We start from the raw sequence: 14,265 nt of genomic DNA, 5'->3' as shown, positions 1-14,265 counted from the left end.
ACCGATCACGCAGCTCTCACATGGCTTCTTCAGATGAAAAATTCCGAAGGACAAGTGGCTAGATGGCTTGAACGACTCCAACAGTATCGTTTCAAAATTCGACGCCAGGCTGGTAAGCTCCACAGTAATGCGGACTCCTTGTTGAGAAGTTCGTGTAAGAACTGCAAACACTGCGACAAGATCGAGCAACGTGAAACGTCGTTCAACTGTGGATGGACAGCAGTTGTAGAAGATGAAGAGTGGACTACAGCACAGCTTAGAAAAGACCAAGACGAGGACGTTGATATCGGACCGTTGCTCAAATGGAAAGAAACGACCACCTTGGTCGGAGATATCAGATGAGTCACCCTCTTTCAAGGCGTTATGGGCTCAGTGGGACTCCCTGCGTGTCGAGAACGGATTGCTTAAGCGCGCTTGGGAGAGTCCGGATGAGAAGCATACCACCATGCATTTGGTGATTCCGACCATTAGAACCAAGGAAGTACTTCGAGAAATGCACAACGGTGGTTCTGGTGCTCATTTCGGAATCAACAAGACGCTTTCTAAAGTTAGGAAGAGATTTTACTGGGTCCGTTGCCGAGAAGACGTCGACAGCTGGTGCAAGAGATGTACGACCTGTGCGGTGGTCAAGAGACCGAGGACTAGAACGAGAGGGCCGATGCAACAATACAACGTCGGTTCGCCTTTCGAAAGAATTGTAGTGGACATAGCAGGTCCTTTCCTGGTGACCGAGGACGGGAATAAGTACATAATGGTCGTCAGCGATTACTTCAGCAAATGGCCCGAAGCTTATGCCATACCGAACCAAGAAGCGACGACGGTTGCAACAACACTGATCGACAATTGGATCAGCAGGTTTGGGGTTCCAATGGAATTACATTCGGACCAAAGCAGAAACTTTGAGTCAAACGTATTCCAAATGGTCACTGAAGTACTAGGAATACGGAAGACACGGACTACACCGTTGCACCCGCAGTCAGATGGAATGGTAGAACGGTTCAATCGTACCATGGAAGAACATCTTTCGCAGGTAGTGGCCGAACATCAGAAAAATTGGGATCGACATCTTCCACTGTTCCTACTGGCTTATCGATCAGCTGTCCATGACACCAAGGGGCAGACAGCGGCGCTGATAGTTTTAGGAAGAGAACTTCGTCTGCTTTGTGACATCTTGTTCGAATCTCCGAGTGAAGAACCAAAGGAGGTCATAGATTACGTCCATGACTTGAAGGAGAAGCTGCTGAGCGTTCACAAAACAGAACCGGAATGAAAACACGCTACGACCTTAAGGGCAACTCATTAGGATTCCAGGCAGGGTATCTGGTATGGCTTTATAATCCCCAAAAAAAGAAAGGTTGTCCAAAGCTGTCACCAGACTGGGAAGGTCCATATACTGTCGTGACGAGAATCAACGGTGTCGTCTACAGTATTCGACCCGGGCCGAAGACGAAAATGAAGATTGTTCACTTAGACCACCTCATGAAGTATAACAGTGACGCCGTTGACGTTTCTGATCGGGACGATCAGAACTAAGGAAGGGGCTGTGTTCCGAAATAAACCCATACGCCTCCCCGGTACGACGCCTATGGGTTCCCGAGCTTTCTCATACGCACGGCCGGCGTTGATGGGAGGTGAGTCATCAATCTAAGCGGCGGATCGCCACAGAAAAGCATGGAAATGGAATTTGCGAACGGCAATCCAGAAAGATTCCGAATGCCCGACCTCTAGAAGGAAGTACGAATTTAAATAGAGGCCACCGTCGGGAATGAGGGATTATTCAGTCAAATTCAATCAGCGAGTGTGGAAAAAATCTAGAGAAGAAGCGCCGAAATTATTTTGTGCACAATCGTTGTAATAGTCGTGTAAATTCAAGTTAGTAAGAAATAAATTGTTGAGTTTAATTTAATTATATACAGGGTGCCTCAGAAATAAGTATAGTGAACCAAGAGTTATAAGGTTATATGGCCATCATAAAATCATCCCATTGTGTCGAAGTTAAGTTGTTTACAATAGAAAAGGTTTTAGGGTCGTAAATAACGTGTCCATTGCAGCTCGACCGGCTCTTGTGGTTTCGTTCAGGGGCGGCTTTCACTAAATATGAAAATCCACCACTCCACCATTTCCTTACTACCTGCAGCCGCTGAGGGTTCCGAAATAACCACTCGCTTTGAAAGTCGGCCCTGTTAAATATGAGCAAGAAATGTTTAGAAGATGATTTATTGCCAACCGGTAAGCTTAGTGCGAACCACACAAAGGGGGTATTTATTTGCGGTCAACTACTTTTATGATGGCCATATAACCTTATAGGTCTTGGTTCACTATACATTAATTTTAACCAGTAGCGGAACTCGTGAAACGGAACGACTTTTTATATGGCGTTTTTTCGAAAACTCAAGTCGAAATTACAATTTTCCCACCCATATATTCACGAACCGTCTATGTTTACCTCAAATAATAACAACACTACTACAATAAAGAAGGCATCCTAGCAACCGTTTTTCCAGTGACAATCATTTTTATGTTAAGTGTATGTTATTAAACGTCGTCTCTTCGAAGTTTGTTTGCCACAGATTGCTAATTTATAGACGAAATTTGTTGAAATGGCGTTGTTTTTAAATCTTGAATACACCGATATCGTTTTAGCCTGCGGTGAGGCTTGGGGAAACGGCGCTCGCGCCCAAAGAATTTTTTCAGGAAGCCTCCCAAATCGTCTGCCAAATGTGCGCACTTTTAAGACCGTTGTACAGCAGTTTCGAAAGTACGGATCTTTTAAACTTGTAGCTCAGGATCTGGGTAGGTTACGTACTTAGTAATAGAATTGCTAATATTGAAGAGGCTGTTTTGGAGAGTGTCGAAGTTCGACCGAGTACTAGCACGCATCACTGTCCACTGTGATGTATCGGAGAATAGTATTTGAAATATACTCAGAGAACAACTTTACCCCTTTCAGGACCAGAAAGTTGAGTTATGAAACCAACAGACTTATCATGTAGGCAAAAGTTTTGTGAGTGGGCTAATAGAACAATAAACGAACAAGCAAATTTTGTATTTCTTATACAACTTCAACTGATGAGACCGAGTACATCAGGGAAGTTGCAATCAACACTCACATTTGGGCCGATGAAATTTCGTACGCTATTTATTAGGGAGCAGCACTTTCAATTTCTCTCCAAATGTTTGTCATGTTGATAAGATTAGGAAAATACGTATCCTAGTAACTGTTTTTGACCATAAATTATTAATTATAATTATTAGTGTTCATGGGTGACTGAGGATCCATGGCCGGGCAACCGTAATTGGGATAAAATTTTAACAATTTTTAACTTCATAATTAAAAAGTTCCTAATAAAACTCTATTAAGAAAAGTTGTTGATTTTGATGAGCTCTATAACTGCAACATGCCCACCATATATCCACATCGTCCTATACCCGGCAAGAGCACAATTTAAAAATTTGTTGACAGATTTATAAACACAGGTTTTCTGGATCGTGGACATCAAAAACGCAATTTCAGTGAAATTTTCTTTGATTTCCATCATTTATGTTTGAATTCCATCATTCTGTTTCTTTTCTACAAACTGCAATAATGACTATTTATCACGACGGTAGAAGAGACTCTCTTCTACCTCCGTGCTCTTTATGTTACTAGTACATAATGCATAGATTTATTGGACGCGTCCTTTTATAGCCGAGCGAGCGAAGCGAGTTCAATAAAAAAACATTATGGATTTACGTGTGACATACATAGCTTTATGTTTGACTCAACAGAAGTTTTTTTTTTGCAACTTTTTCATCTCCATTTAAAAATCATTAATAAATTTTAATAGGCATTGCTGTTGTCACTGTCATATGAATTGTGTTGCAGTCCAAATTACTTTACAATCCAATAAAGTGGTAGATTATGGACAGTTGGAAGTGTCATAAATGACATCGTTATGATTGAGTCAAACATAAAGGTATTTAATAGCTAAATTAAAATTATGCTGTCAAAAATGGCAAATTAAAGTGATAAGTCAAAACCTTCGATGATGTACCAACATTTCTTAATCAAAATAATTTTAATTTTTTAAAGCACAAATTAATGATTTACTGCAAAAAGTGGTAGTGGAAATTAAACTAGAACCCTAACAAAAGTTAACATGGGTTAGGTCCAAATCAAATTAACAAGGATTTTTTCGGCAGTTCGCCGCATAAGTTCGAAGTGTCAACATATTACCGCATTATATTTCATGTGGCCGTTAATTTTAAAGAGATGTGTAGGTACGTTAACACATTTAAATATGTATGCTGTTACAAAAATAAAAAATATTATTTAGTTACATCTGTGTTATTTTCTTTATTGGGTTGTGAAAAGGACGTAAATTTTCTTTGTGTGTTCTTCAGCTTAATTTAAACCTCATTGCTTGATGTTCTGCTCATTGAATTTATTGGGCCGCGTATCTAGATGTCCCGCCAGGTCTCCGGACCACCCCGTAAGTAATCAAGAAGCACTATACCGTGTAACGCAACTGAAATGATCGCCAATCCGATATAATAGCCAATATCACACTACTCACACACCATTCAAGAAAGGATTCTTAAAGCATTTCCGGAAACTTGAATACGTTTATACAATGGTAACGTTATGCGAATTTTGTGTTGTAATACACAAATTTATAAATTGGATTCATATTGTTTGCATGATCAAATTTGCTGTCTTACTAAATTAATGGAATGAAGTTGTTTGGGAAACAGCTTGACGTTTATGAAAACAAAGTTTTGCTTTATGAATACGTTTTATATCTTGTTGTGGTTAGATTGTTTTATTTAGAGTTAAGGTTTATATTATAAATAAATGTAATACATATTTAAATACGGTTATTAATACCGTTTCAGATTCTCACTATCATTATTGGATATTTTTAATCAAATAGTTCCATTCAGTTTCAAATTTCTTGTTATCATCCAATATCATTTATTATGTGATAGATGGGAATTGTTTACTTGGCAAAATAGGTATTCTTCAGGCCAGAAAAACTAAGATATACATCGAAAATGCAAAATGTTTGGCAGACTATTAGTTTTCCAGCACAGTCGTGTATGTTAATATTACTGGGAGTGTGAACATCGTTTGTGAGAGTAATACATTGGACTGTTACAAATAGGCAGAGGCAAATAAATGTCGTTTAACACAGGAAACATACAACATGACTCATTAAGGTAAATGGTGCGATGTAATATGTTTCCACTTTTTCTTTTATATTTCTTAATTAAAATAAATTAATATTTGTTGTAGTGTGTTAATCGCCGAATCCTCCCCATAAAAATTCTACACTGACCGGCAAAAAAAACCGGCCTCCTGAAAAATTTCGCAAAACCACTTATTATTAATTTAACTAGTGCTTGTTATTTTATTAAAGAACCATTCACTATGGACACATGTTGTACAAATTAGCATAAAAGGAAGACATAAACACAGATTTAAATTTAATTTAACAAAATAACAAAAACAGACCAAGTACGATATTTTTTTAATTGAAACAATAAAGAAGGCTGTTGTTATAAACAGTGTTTTTCATCATATGATTATAAGTTTGGCAGTTAATAAACGTTTTCACGCGAAAACAATGCCGTTAACTCTTACAGACGTTCCTCAAATTGTCGTTCTGATCGAGGATGGTCGTTTTTTGCCGGTTAGTGTATTTTGAAGTACTTCACTCTTTTGTTAAGTTTAAACAAAAGAAACATTTTCCTGTTTCGTTTACGCCTGAAATTCTTGCATGATATTATTGACAATAATTGGTCGTAGGTTACTTTGACAGAACTTCGCTAGCCCCTGAAGCATAATAAAAGATCTTGCAACTTCTTCAAAAAATTATTTGAATTTGTGAATTTTATTTTTTAAGGGAACCCCCCCTAGGAGTTAAATTAAGATTTGTATGTAATGTTAAAGCAAATGTAAACAAGCGTGCTACTCGTATGTTTAAAGTGAGTTTTCCCTTTACAAAATTTTGTGATGAAGTCATTAACATTTTTGCAAGGACGCGTATCTCGATTTGGGCAGATGCATTGTAATACTAATAACAACACTACGGTATTCCCAAATTTTTGAAGTAAATGGAGTAAGCCGTTCCTGATTTAATCAATAAAATAAATTGACCCATTCATTAATTTTTTTGATCCACTTGTTTAAGCAAATCTAAAAAATACGAATGCAATGATTACAAGTAAAAATTCACCATATTTTGCACATTTTGGGTAGAATTTATTCGGCAAAATTTTGAGATGATGTCATCAATTTTTTTGGGGATAAACAAATACGTATATTTTTTTCCTAAAACTGATGGAGATCATTAAAAAAAAACACGAAAATGTCACTCGAAATATACAGCACAGCATGCGTTCTTTTTCCAGTTGTTTAATAATCCACACCTAATTTTAATATCCGAGCGTAAGCTGAGTTAATTTCATGTTTTGTCCACGTTTTACGGCTTATACATACAATGTGAAAATGTCGGCCTTCTAAGTATTTCTACCTGTCTATTGTTTACCGGTTGGCGATTTTTTAGACACATAATCTCCGAACTACTCAGGCGTGTACCTTAATATATAGTTTTCAAATAACACTCTGTGATTTGATCAAAATCCAGTACTTCGTACTTCTTCTAGTTAAAAAAAGACAACTAGTATGCAATTTTCTGTGTAGAACAACACCCGTTCATAGTAATTCTTAATGGTACTTTGTTTCAGGATTTACTATCCAGTGTACAAAAAATTAAATCAGAACCAGATATTGGAAGTTACTCGTTGCCATCTTTAACTTCTGCGTTACCACTTCATAACCACAGTAAGTATGTTTTCTAATAACTACGTTGTCTGAAATCTAATGAACTGAAAAGTTAAGTTAGTAAAACATTGTGTAATAGTTGTCAGTCTCTTAAAAATCGAAGATGCATAAATAAATTTCTATCAAGTTGATGGACTCCAAAACTACTCCTTACAGAAGATACATTATGTGATAAAGAATATACCAAATAAAGCATTTATGGTTTAAACTTACCTGTTCTTCAGAAAACTATATACATTTATGTATGTTCAATAAAAAAAGCAACTGTTTTAGTTGCACTCACCAATATATTCACGAATTGATTGATAATAATTGCTCATTTAACAAATCCAGGTCTGTGGACGGCTTGTGTCCGTTAACTATATTGTAAATAATCTTTAATTCATTTTCGAAGACCTATGTGATCACAAGAGACTATGGGTAACCTTCAAGTTGCCTATAGACTCATGTCTCGCTAGTGGGGGTTGAAGTTTAAGTAATTAACCCTGAATGAACGTTATATACATTAACATTTAGTGTTGTAGTACTTTGTGATAGCATGATTTTTTAACTAATGCATCGTATGAACGTGGCTGGAAATGCGTGAATTTGAAAGAAAGACTGACCCCTTTTTGCAAAGTACAGTTAGTCACCTGAAGACTAATCCTTCCAACGAAAAGTTTAATTGCGCTGCTCGCACCGATTAGGTATATGGTGAGCATTTTACTTGGTATGTACGTTAAACGTAAATTATTATTCAAATTTCCTAAATATTGAATTACTTACAACAGCCCTAAAACAGACGAACACTGACACTGACAGGAGTGACGAGTATTAAACCTTGTAGCTTCGATTTGCATTCTACCTAAGTCATTTGAAACAAAGTAGAAGAAATTCTTATCTCATACACGTCAAAGTACTTTTTAAAACAATTTTTAAGCTATTGAAAAAAATCGTATTAGGTATGTACCAAGCGTAAGCTAAGGTAATATAGTAGTCAAATCCATTGTGCAACTTGCCAGTTCGATGTTTTCATGACTTCTAGAGTACGAAACAAGGGGTCTCCCGTTCCCGTGTTATCCTGTTCCCGTCTTTCTGTCTGTCTGTCTGTCTGTCTGTCTGTCTGTCCGTCCGTCCATCCGTCCATCCGTTTGGTTTAATATTGCATAAATTATTTAGGTGTTAACAGTTTTCAGTTATCGAAATATAGTGAGAACAGAATTGATCCCTTAATAAAAAATATACAAATTAAATTAAACGTCAACTATGACACAGATAAAGTGATAGTGTTTGAAAAATTAAATAAAACAAAGTTTGTGTGAATGAAACGTACAGTGGAAAGTTTGTCATATATTTCTTGGTCCATTCTGTAAGAGCAATAAAACCACTTGACTTTTAAATTATTATTATAGGAATAGGGTGCACTTGAAGACTACGCTCCTGTTTTCTCGACGTTTTATGACAAATAGAATATAAAAAAGTGGGTTTCATGTTTGCGTCCTTCTGTCGACTGTGTCGATTTGTGTTGTACAGATAATCTTCAAAACTACTGGAAGGATTATTGTCAAAAAACGATTGATGGTTTATCGTAATCATGGCATTTTCCCGAAAATTAGTTACTGTTACTATTAGCATTACATTGCACCTATCCAAAGTGATATATGTGTCTTTGCAGAAATGTTGTGGATGCCATTACAAAATTTTGTTAAGCGAAAACTCATTTGAAACATAGACGCAGCACGCGTGTCCTTTACATTGACTTGAACATCACATATTTACATATGTTAATTTCAATTTATAGGGGTTCTCATAAAAAAATAAAAGTAGCAAAATCAAATTGTAAAATGTTTCTAAAAAGCTATATGTTTTATTCTACTGAAGGGCGAGGGAAGTTCTGTCGAGATAACCTTCGACAATTTTTTTTCTATACCAAGTAAAAATGAGATTTTCTTGCTTCAATAGGGCTGGGAAAGGGCAAGATTGACTGTCTTGCCAAGATTTTTTTTTTGTCTCGCTAGCCAGGAAAATGAATGAACTTCCATGGAAACGTTTATGTACTTTAAAAAAAAACTAAAATAACAAACCTAGCAGCAAAAGGTGTTTTTTTTAATAACTGTAATAAAAAATCCAGTATTTAATATTATTATTTCAAATAATAATTAATGTTATTAATTTTTACTTTCTGGTGTAGGATAAAAAATACTGTGTCCACCACGACGGGAAAGTGGTTTTCCTCCATGATATACAATACACTATTAGTTGTAATTTTTATTGTTCCGATGTTCTTCCATCGTAGGTCCGATTGTGTGAAAGACATAATAAGGACCCCGGGCCTAATAGCGACCAGTTTCGGGAACAACCCTCAGCTGGTAAAACGCTGTTGCAGCCCTACGTAAATGCTTAAATAACTATTACATAATCATTAGTCAGAATTTATGACATTTCATTTCTTAAAATGCGTGTTACTAAATGTACGTATTAAAATACATAAATATGTATAATAATTTGCAGAAAGCAACATACCAATTACACTTTTGTTTGTTTGCCAGAGTTCAGCGTTCAAACAATTTATATTATATTTAAACAAAAAAATTGTTTGATGTATTTAATATTTTGCTTGTAAACAATAGGAGTATATTTTAGACAAAAATTTTGTTTCATAAATTTTAAATACTTCATTTATAGAATTTAAAAGAGTCGGATGTGTTTCAGTGCTGTGTTTATTTTCTTGATATATTTAGCGGTAATAATAAGTAATAAATTTTAATGTACATTATTTTGTGCATAAGTGTAATGTTAGCACTTTGCGTAGCTATATTACGTTTTTAAATTGAGTGTATAGTGAATTCATTGACATAAAAAATGCTATCATTAGCGTGTTTGCGCAAAACATTTTCTTATAATTTTTTTCTTATGCTTACACTTACCGTTATAACTTATGTCTTATAATTATAACACTCATAATCGTTACATCTTATATTGACAACAACAGAATTTTTTTACAATGTCAATCAGTGTCATTTAGAACTCGAATTATGTCGCAACTGAAAAAGAAACTCTTTTTGTATTAACTGATACACTGAGTAGTTCTGAACATCTTCTATATTGCCACAAGTTGCCAAAATTTCTAAATAATTAATGTGCCAAATTAATTAATTTACGTGTCAGAAAGTCAGTTCTGCTTGCCAATGTAAGGTCCTAAACCGTCAGCATAACTGTTACAATTATGCTTATAACTATAATTATAAATTATAAGTGTAAGCATAAGGTAAACTGCATAAGAAACTGTTTTACGCAAACATGCTATTATCAATTACTGTTTTGTGGTAAGTACGATGGCTTGACCCTTGAAAAGGGCACTCTGTGAAATTACAAATAGAGCATTAACGATTAAAGGATTCGCTTTTTCTGCAAAAAGTGTGATGATGCTGGGGCCCTAATTCCTTAGTTAGACGAAGTAATTAAAAATTTGCAACAAGTAAAAACAACTAACGATGAGATACGATCAGTTAACTAATAATATATTTAATGAAGATGTTGTAACTAATGAACTGCAAGATCGTTTAAATAGGGCTAAAAATGTAATCGTCTATAATCTTTCGAAATCAAGATCTAGAGAAACAAACGTGAGAATTCAACACGATAGTACCTTCATTTCTAAAATTATTACCAAGGATTTGAGACTTTCATACAGCGCAACGTAAAGAAAATACATAATTAAATTAGGTAAAGTTGTTAACAATTCAAAACCTCCTAGACCATCAAAAAAAAAAAATTGTAAATATACGATGATACCTTGGACCTAAAGAAGTAGAGGTAAAAGTTTCAATACTGGTAATGTCCAGTTAAATAATAATCTAACAACTCCTATGCAACGTGAAAAATTCAAAACATAAAGAAATCAAAAGGTGAAACAAATCTAACACCAAAATACATGAAAGGCGTATGTAACAACCATCCGTACCTTACTACTACTATTTAACTACTACTTCATAAAAAACTAAATTCTACGGTCGACTCAAATTTAATCAATGTTTACTTTCATAATGTTGGTAGTTTAAGAACCAAATTAAATATTTTCCATAAAAATACTTGTGATGACATTATTTTGGGTACAACATACATTCTGCCACATGCTGATTTTTCAGTTTACGAAATCTACACTAAATATACCTATTCTCGATAATCGGAGTGAAACAATGTTCATCGTTTGCAGCGATTAGAACTTCCTTTAATGAATATTGTTGACTATACCATCCATTACTTTATCCATCAATAGAAATGAGTAATTTTTCTCAGTTACGATCTATTTCAACACCTATTACAGTAACTGTGGCCACTTCGAATATACTAAACTTTGTATATTCGCCTAAAATTACAACCACATTCTGGGCCCGTCGCGACATCCGCGCAGCCAATGAGTCATACTACATACGAGAAGAAACGCGTACATAGTAGAAGACTCATAGACAGTGTTGGGGACAGATACTTTTAAAAGTATCTAGATACAGATATAGATATATGGAAGATAAAAGTATCAAAATACAGATTGTTTTCGATTTTTTCGAAATGTATCTAGATACAGATACAAGAAAGCAGATACTTTTTGAAGCTTTGGCGAATAAAATAACTGAAAACATGTTTATGTATTTTTTTATGTATTGTTTAATGATTTTTTTTAAATTAACAACATTTCGAACGTATTGTCACTTAAATTATTTCTTCTTGGTGTCAGAATTTGGTTTCCGCTACTAAACACCCGTTCCATAGGTGCAGAAGAAGGGATTGTGGTATTAAATTTAAAAAATAAACATTTTACTGTAGCATAGTTATTCAAGACTGAAAAATCTTTTCTTTTTTCCTGCAAATAGGCCACCGTTTCGCTCTTTGACGTGTCTCAAATTGTTCAATATTTATTACGTACCTAGGCTTAAAAAGAATATTTTTTTTGTTTTTATTCCCATACTACAGTGTCTAAATTGTGTTTGAGTGTATCTAATAATTATCTCCAGCATTAAAATTAATATTTCTAAAGAATACGGGAAATGATTATTCTGTGCTGAAGGTCTGTTGTTGGCAACCTGTCATGAATTATTATTCTTCAATATGGGCTTACGATGTTTTTATGACCATGTCCGGTAATCGTCTATCCCGGTGCGGCAGGTAGGTATATACATTTTAGGAAGAATTGTTAAAGTTTGTCTAGAATTATAAGAATTTTATGGACTCCCAAAGTTAATTCGTTTTACAGCCCTGTTGTCAATTTTATTGTACAGCTGAAGAGTGTGGCGAACTCAGGTACAGAAAATATCGGCTTTCTCCTGACAGGCTCTTTACCTGTACAATAGAATTGACGACAGGGTTGTAAAACGAATTAACGTTGGGAGTCCTTAAAATTCTTATAATTCTGGACAAACTTTAGTTCCGTTGGCAAAATAAGTACAATTTCTTAGAAAGGTATTTAAACCCCTTATAGGATCAAAGGCTACCTGGCAAGCCGGAATCATCAGAGTGCAGCTTTAAATTTTCAGATTTTTGTTGAAACTCATTTTATTTTAATCTCGTTTCACGATTTCTGAGAATATATCACGATAAATTATTCTACCGAGGGTTGTAAAAATATTAATTTTATTGCTCAAGATTTACATTTAAACATAATCGGCACATTCTAGGGCAAAACGGACCTGCCAAGCCCGCCTCGCGTTGGGTCCAACAATTAAAAAGTGAAGAAATGGCACATGTGGCAACAGGAAAAGATGCTACATTTGTCTGAAAAATAAAGGTATAAAACAGTAACAAATATGCGATTTATGCGAGAGAAATGTTTGTATTGAACATTCGATTAGTCGATTACATGAACTAATTTGTGTTAATTGAAAAAATTAATCATTATGTAACACGCACTTATTATTTTCTAAAAATAATAACATACCTTAAACAAATATTTTTACTATTAAAATTACTCTTATTTAATAACACAAATACAACCAGCGGGCTTACCGGACCCGGGTTACTCAGGTACACAGATAAAATGCATTGCCCCGATAATTGTAAAACGCCGTGAATAGTGAATTGTGGTTTATGGTTTTTAAAATACCATCTTACCACAGTTTAGATTTATTGCCCCTCAGGATTGTATTTAAAGATGTATAAGTACTGAAGGCTACAATGTAGGAAATTATGGTATTTAAAATATGAACATTTCCGTGACAGAACACTATTAGCTCTATTTTTGTTTATGTGACCAAAATCACCAACATAAAGTATCAAAAATTACTACTAGTATAACTCAACTAATAACTACTGAAAAAAAAGTGTATCTGTATCTGCGCCATTAATTTTGTATCTAGATACAGATATTTTGTGCTTAAATTCGATTTTATCTAGATACAGATACTAGATACACCCAAAAATGTATCTAGATACTTTATTTAGATACAAGTATCTAGATACTGCCCAACACTGCCCATAGGCGTCGTACCTTATGGGTTTATTTCGTAACAATACCTTTTAAAAAGTGTATCGGGCAGTCGGACTAGGTTTGAATTTGATTTAAAAAACATTATTACTTTGTCAACTTTGAGTCAGTTAGGTTTAATAATAAGAATTTGGCGACTTTTGTGAATTTAACAATTTTAAAAAGAGGGTTGCTGTAATATTTCAACTGTCTTCAGTGAGTACACCAAAAAATATATTTTTAAGTGAAAAAATATAGGCACTGGTGAAAATCATTTCTAATTATACTTTAACTTCCACCATGTTAATCAACCGAAGGGTTTCAGTATTACTCATAATCAATACTGAAATTCAAATTTACATCTCAAAAAATTTGGAAAAATTTACTGTGCAGCAAATGTTAATTTAGTTATGATCTAATTGATAATTAAATAATAATAATTTAATCGATAATAATTAATGGAATTTTGCTAGTGGTAATGAACAATTAATGATTGCCCCGATGCTATTTAGCATGGTGAAAGCGTAAGTAGTGATGACTTTTACCACTGCTTGTTCACTACTTAATAGTTATTTACGTGGCAAGCTTAGTAAATTAGCCTTTACGGGCGAGCCGGAATGTTTGCAGGGCGAGCGACGTAGGAGCGAGCTCTGTAATCCGGTGAGCCCCAGTAAAGGCTAGTTGCAAGCGAGCCGCGTACAACGTTTTACTTCCTCTTGCTGAAAATCCTGAAAATGAACAACTTTGGCATCTCTAGAAATTTTACTTGAAATTACAGTCATAGAAATTATAGTCATTTTTCATAGTTTGCTCCGGTAACTATGGAAAATTGAATTGTTTGAAAATAACGGGACTGTCAATTTGTAAATTCGATTAATAATTTAAATAGTTTAATTTTGTTTCTGAGCTCTGTTAATTGTGGAATTCGATGAAGATGAAGAGTTTGAAGGTGATTTTAACGTTAGTATTAGCACAGTATTAGTGAGATTAAGAAAAAGGCCGA

The 14,265-nt window shown here is 34.7% G+C and overlaps 1 protein-coding gene across 2 annotated transcripts in view; it reads left to right on the top strand.

The window, feature by feature from the left end:
• The window catches only part of LOC135121277 (forkhead box protein L2-like), a 184,065-nt gene that overhangs the window by 92,459 nt on the left and 77,341 nt on the right, over positions 1–14,265 (top strand). For both annotated transcript variants that reach the window (XM_064045592.1, XM_064045601.1), the window contains exon 2: positions 6,730–6,826. In XM_064045592.1, the coding sequence (XP_063901662.1) occupies positions 6,730–6,826 (97 nt within the window). The remainder of the gene's footprint in view (positions 1–6,729; positions 6,827–14,265) is intronic.

The sequence above is a fragment of the Zophobas morio genome, unplaced genomic scaffold (genome assembly GCF_036711695.1).
Source record: "Zophobas morio isolate AGI-343-1 ecotype UQ-CSIRO unplaced genomic scaffold, CSIRO_AGI_Zmor_V1 ptg000005l, whole genome shotgun sequence".
NCBI lineage: Eukaryota > Metazoa > Arthropoda > Insecta > Coleoptera > Tenebrionidae > Zophobas > Zophobas morio.
Note: the sequence above shows the minus strand (reverse complement) of the source record. Positions and strands in the feature narration are given on the sequence as shown.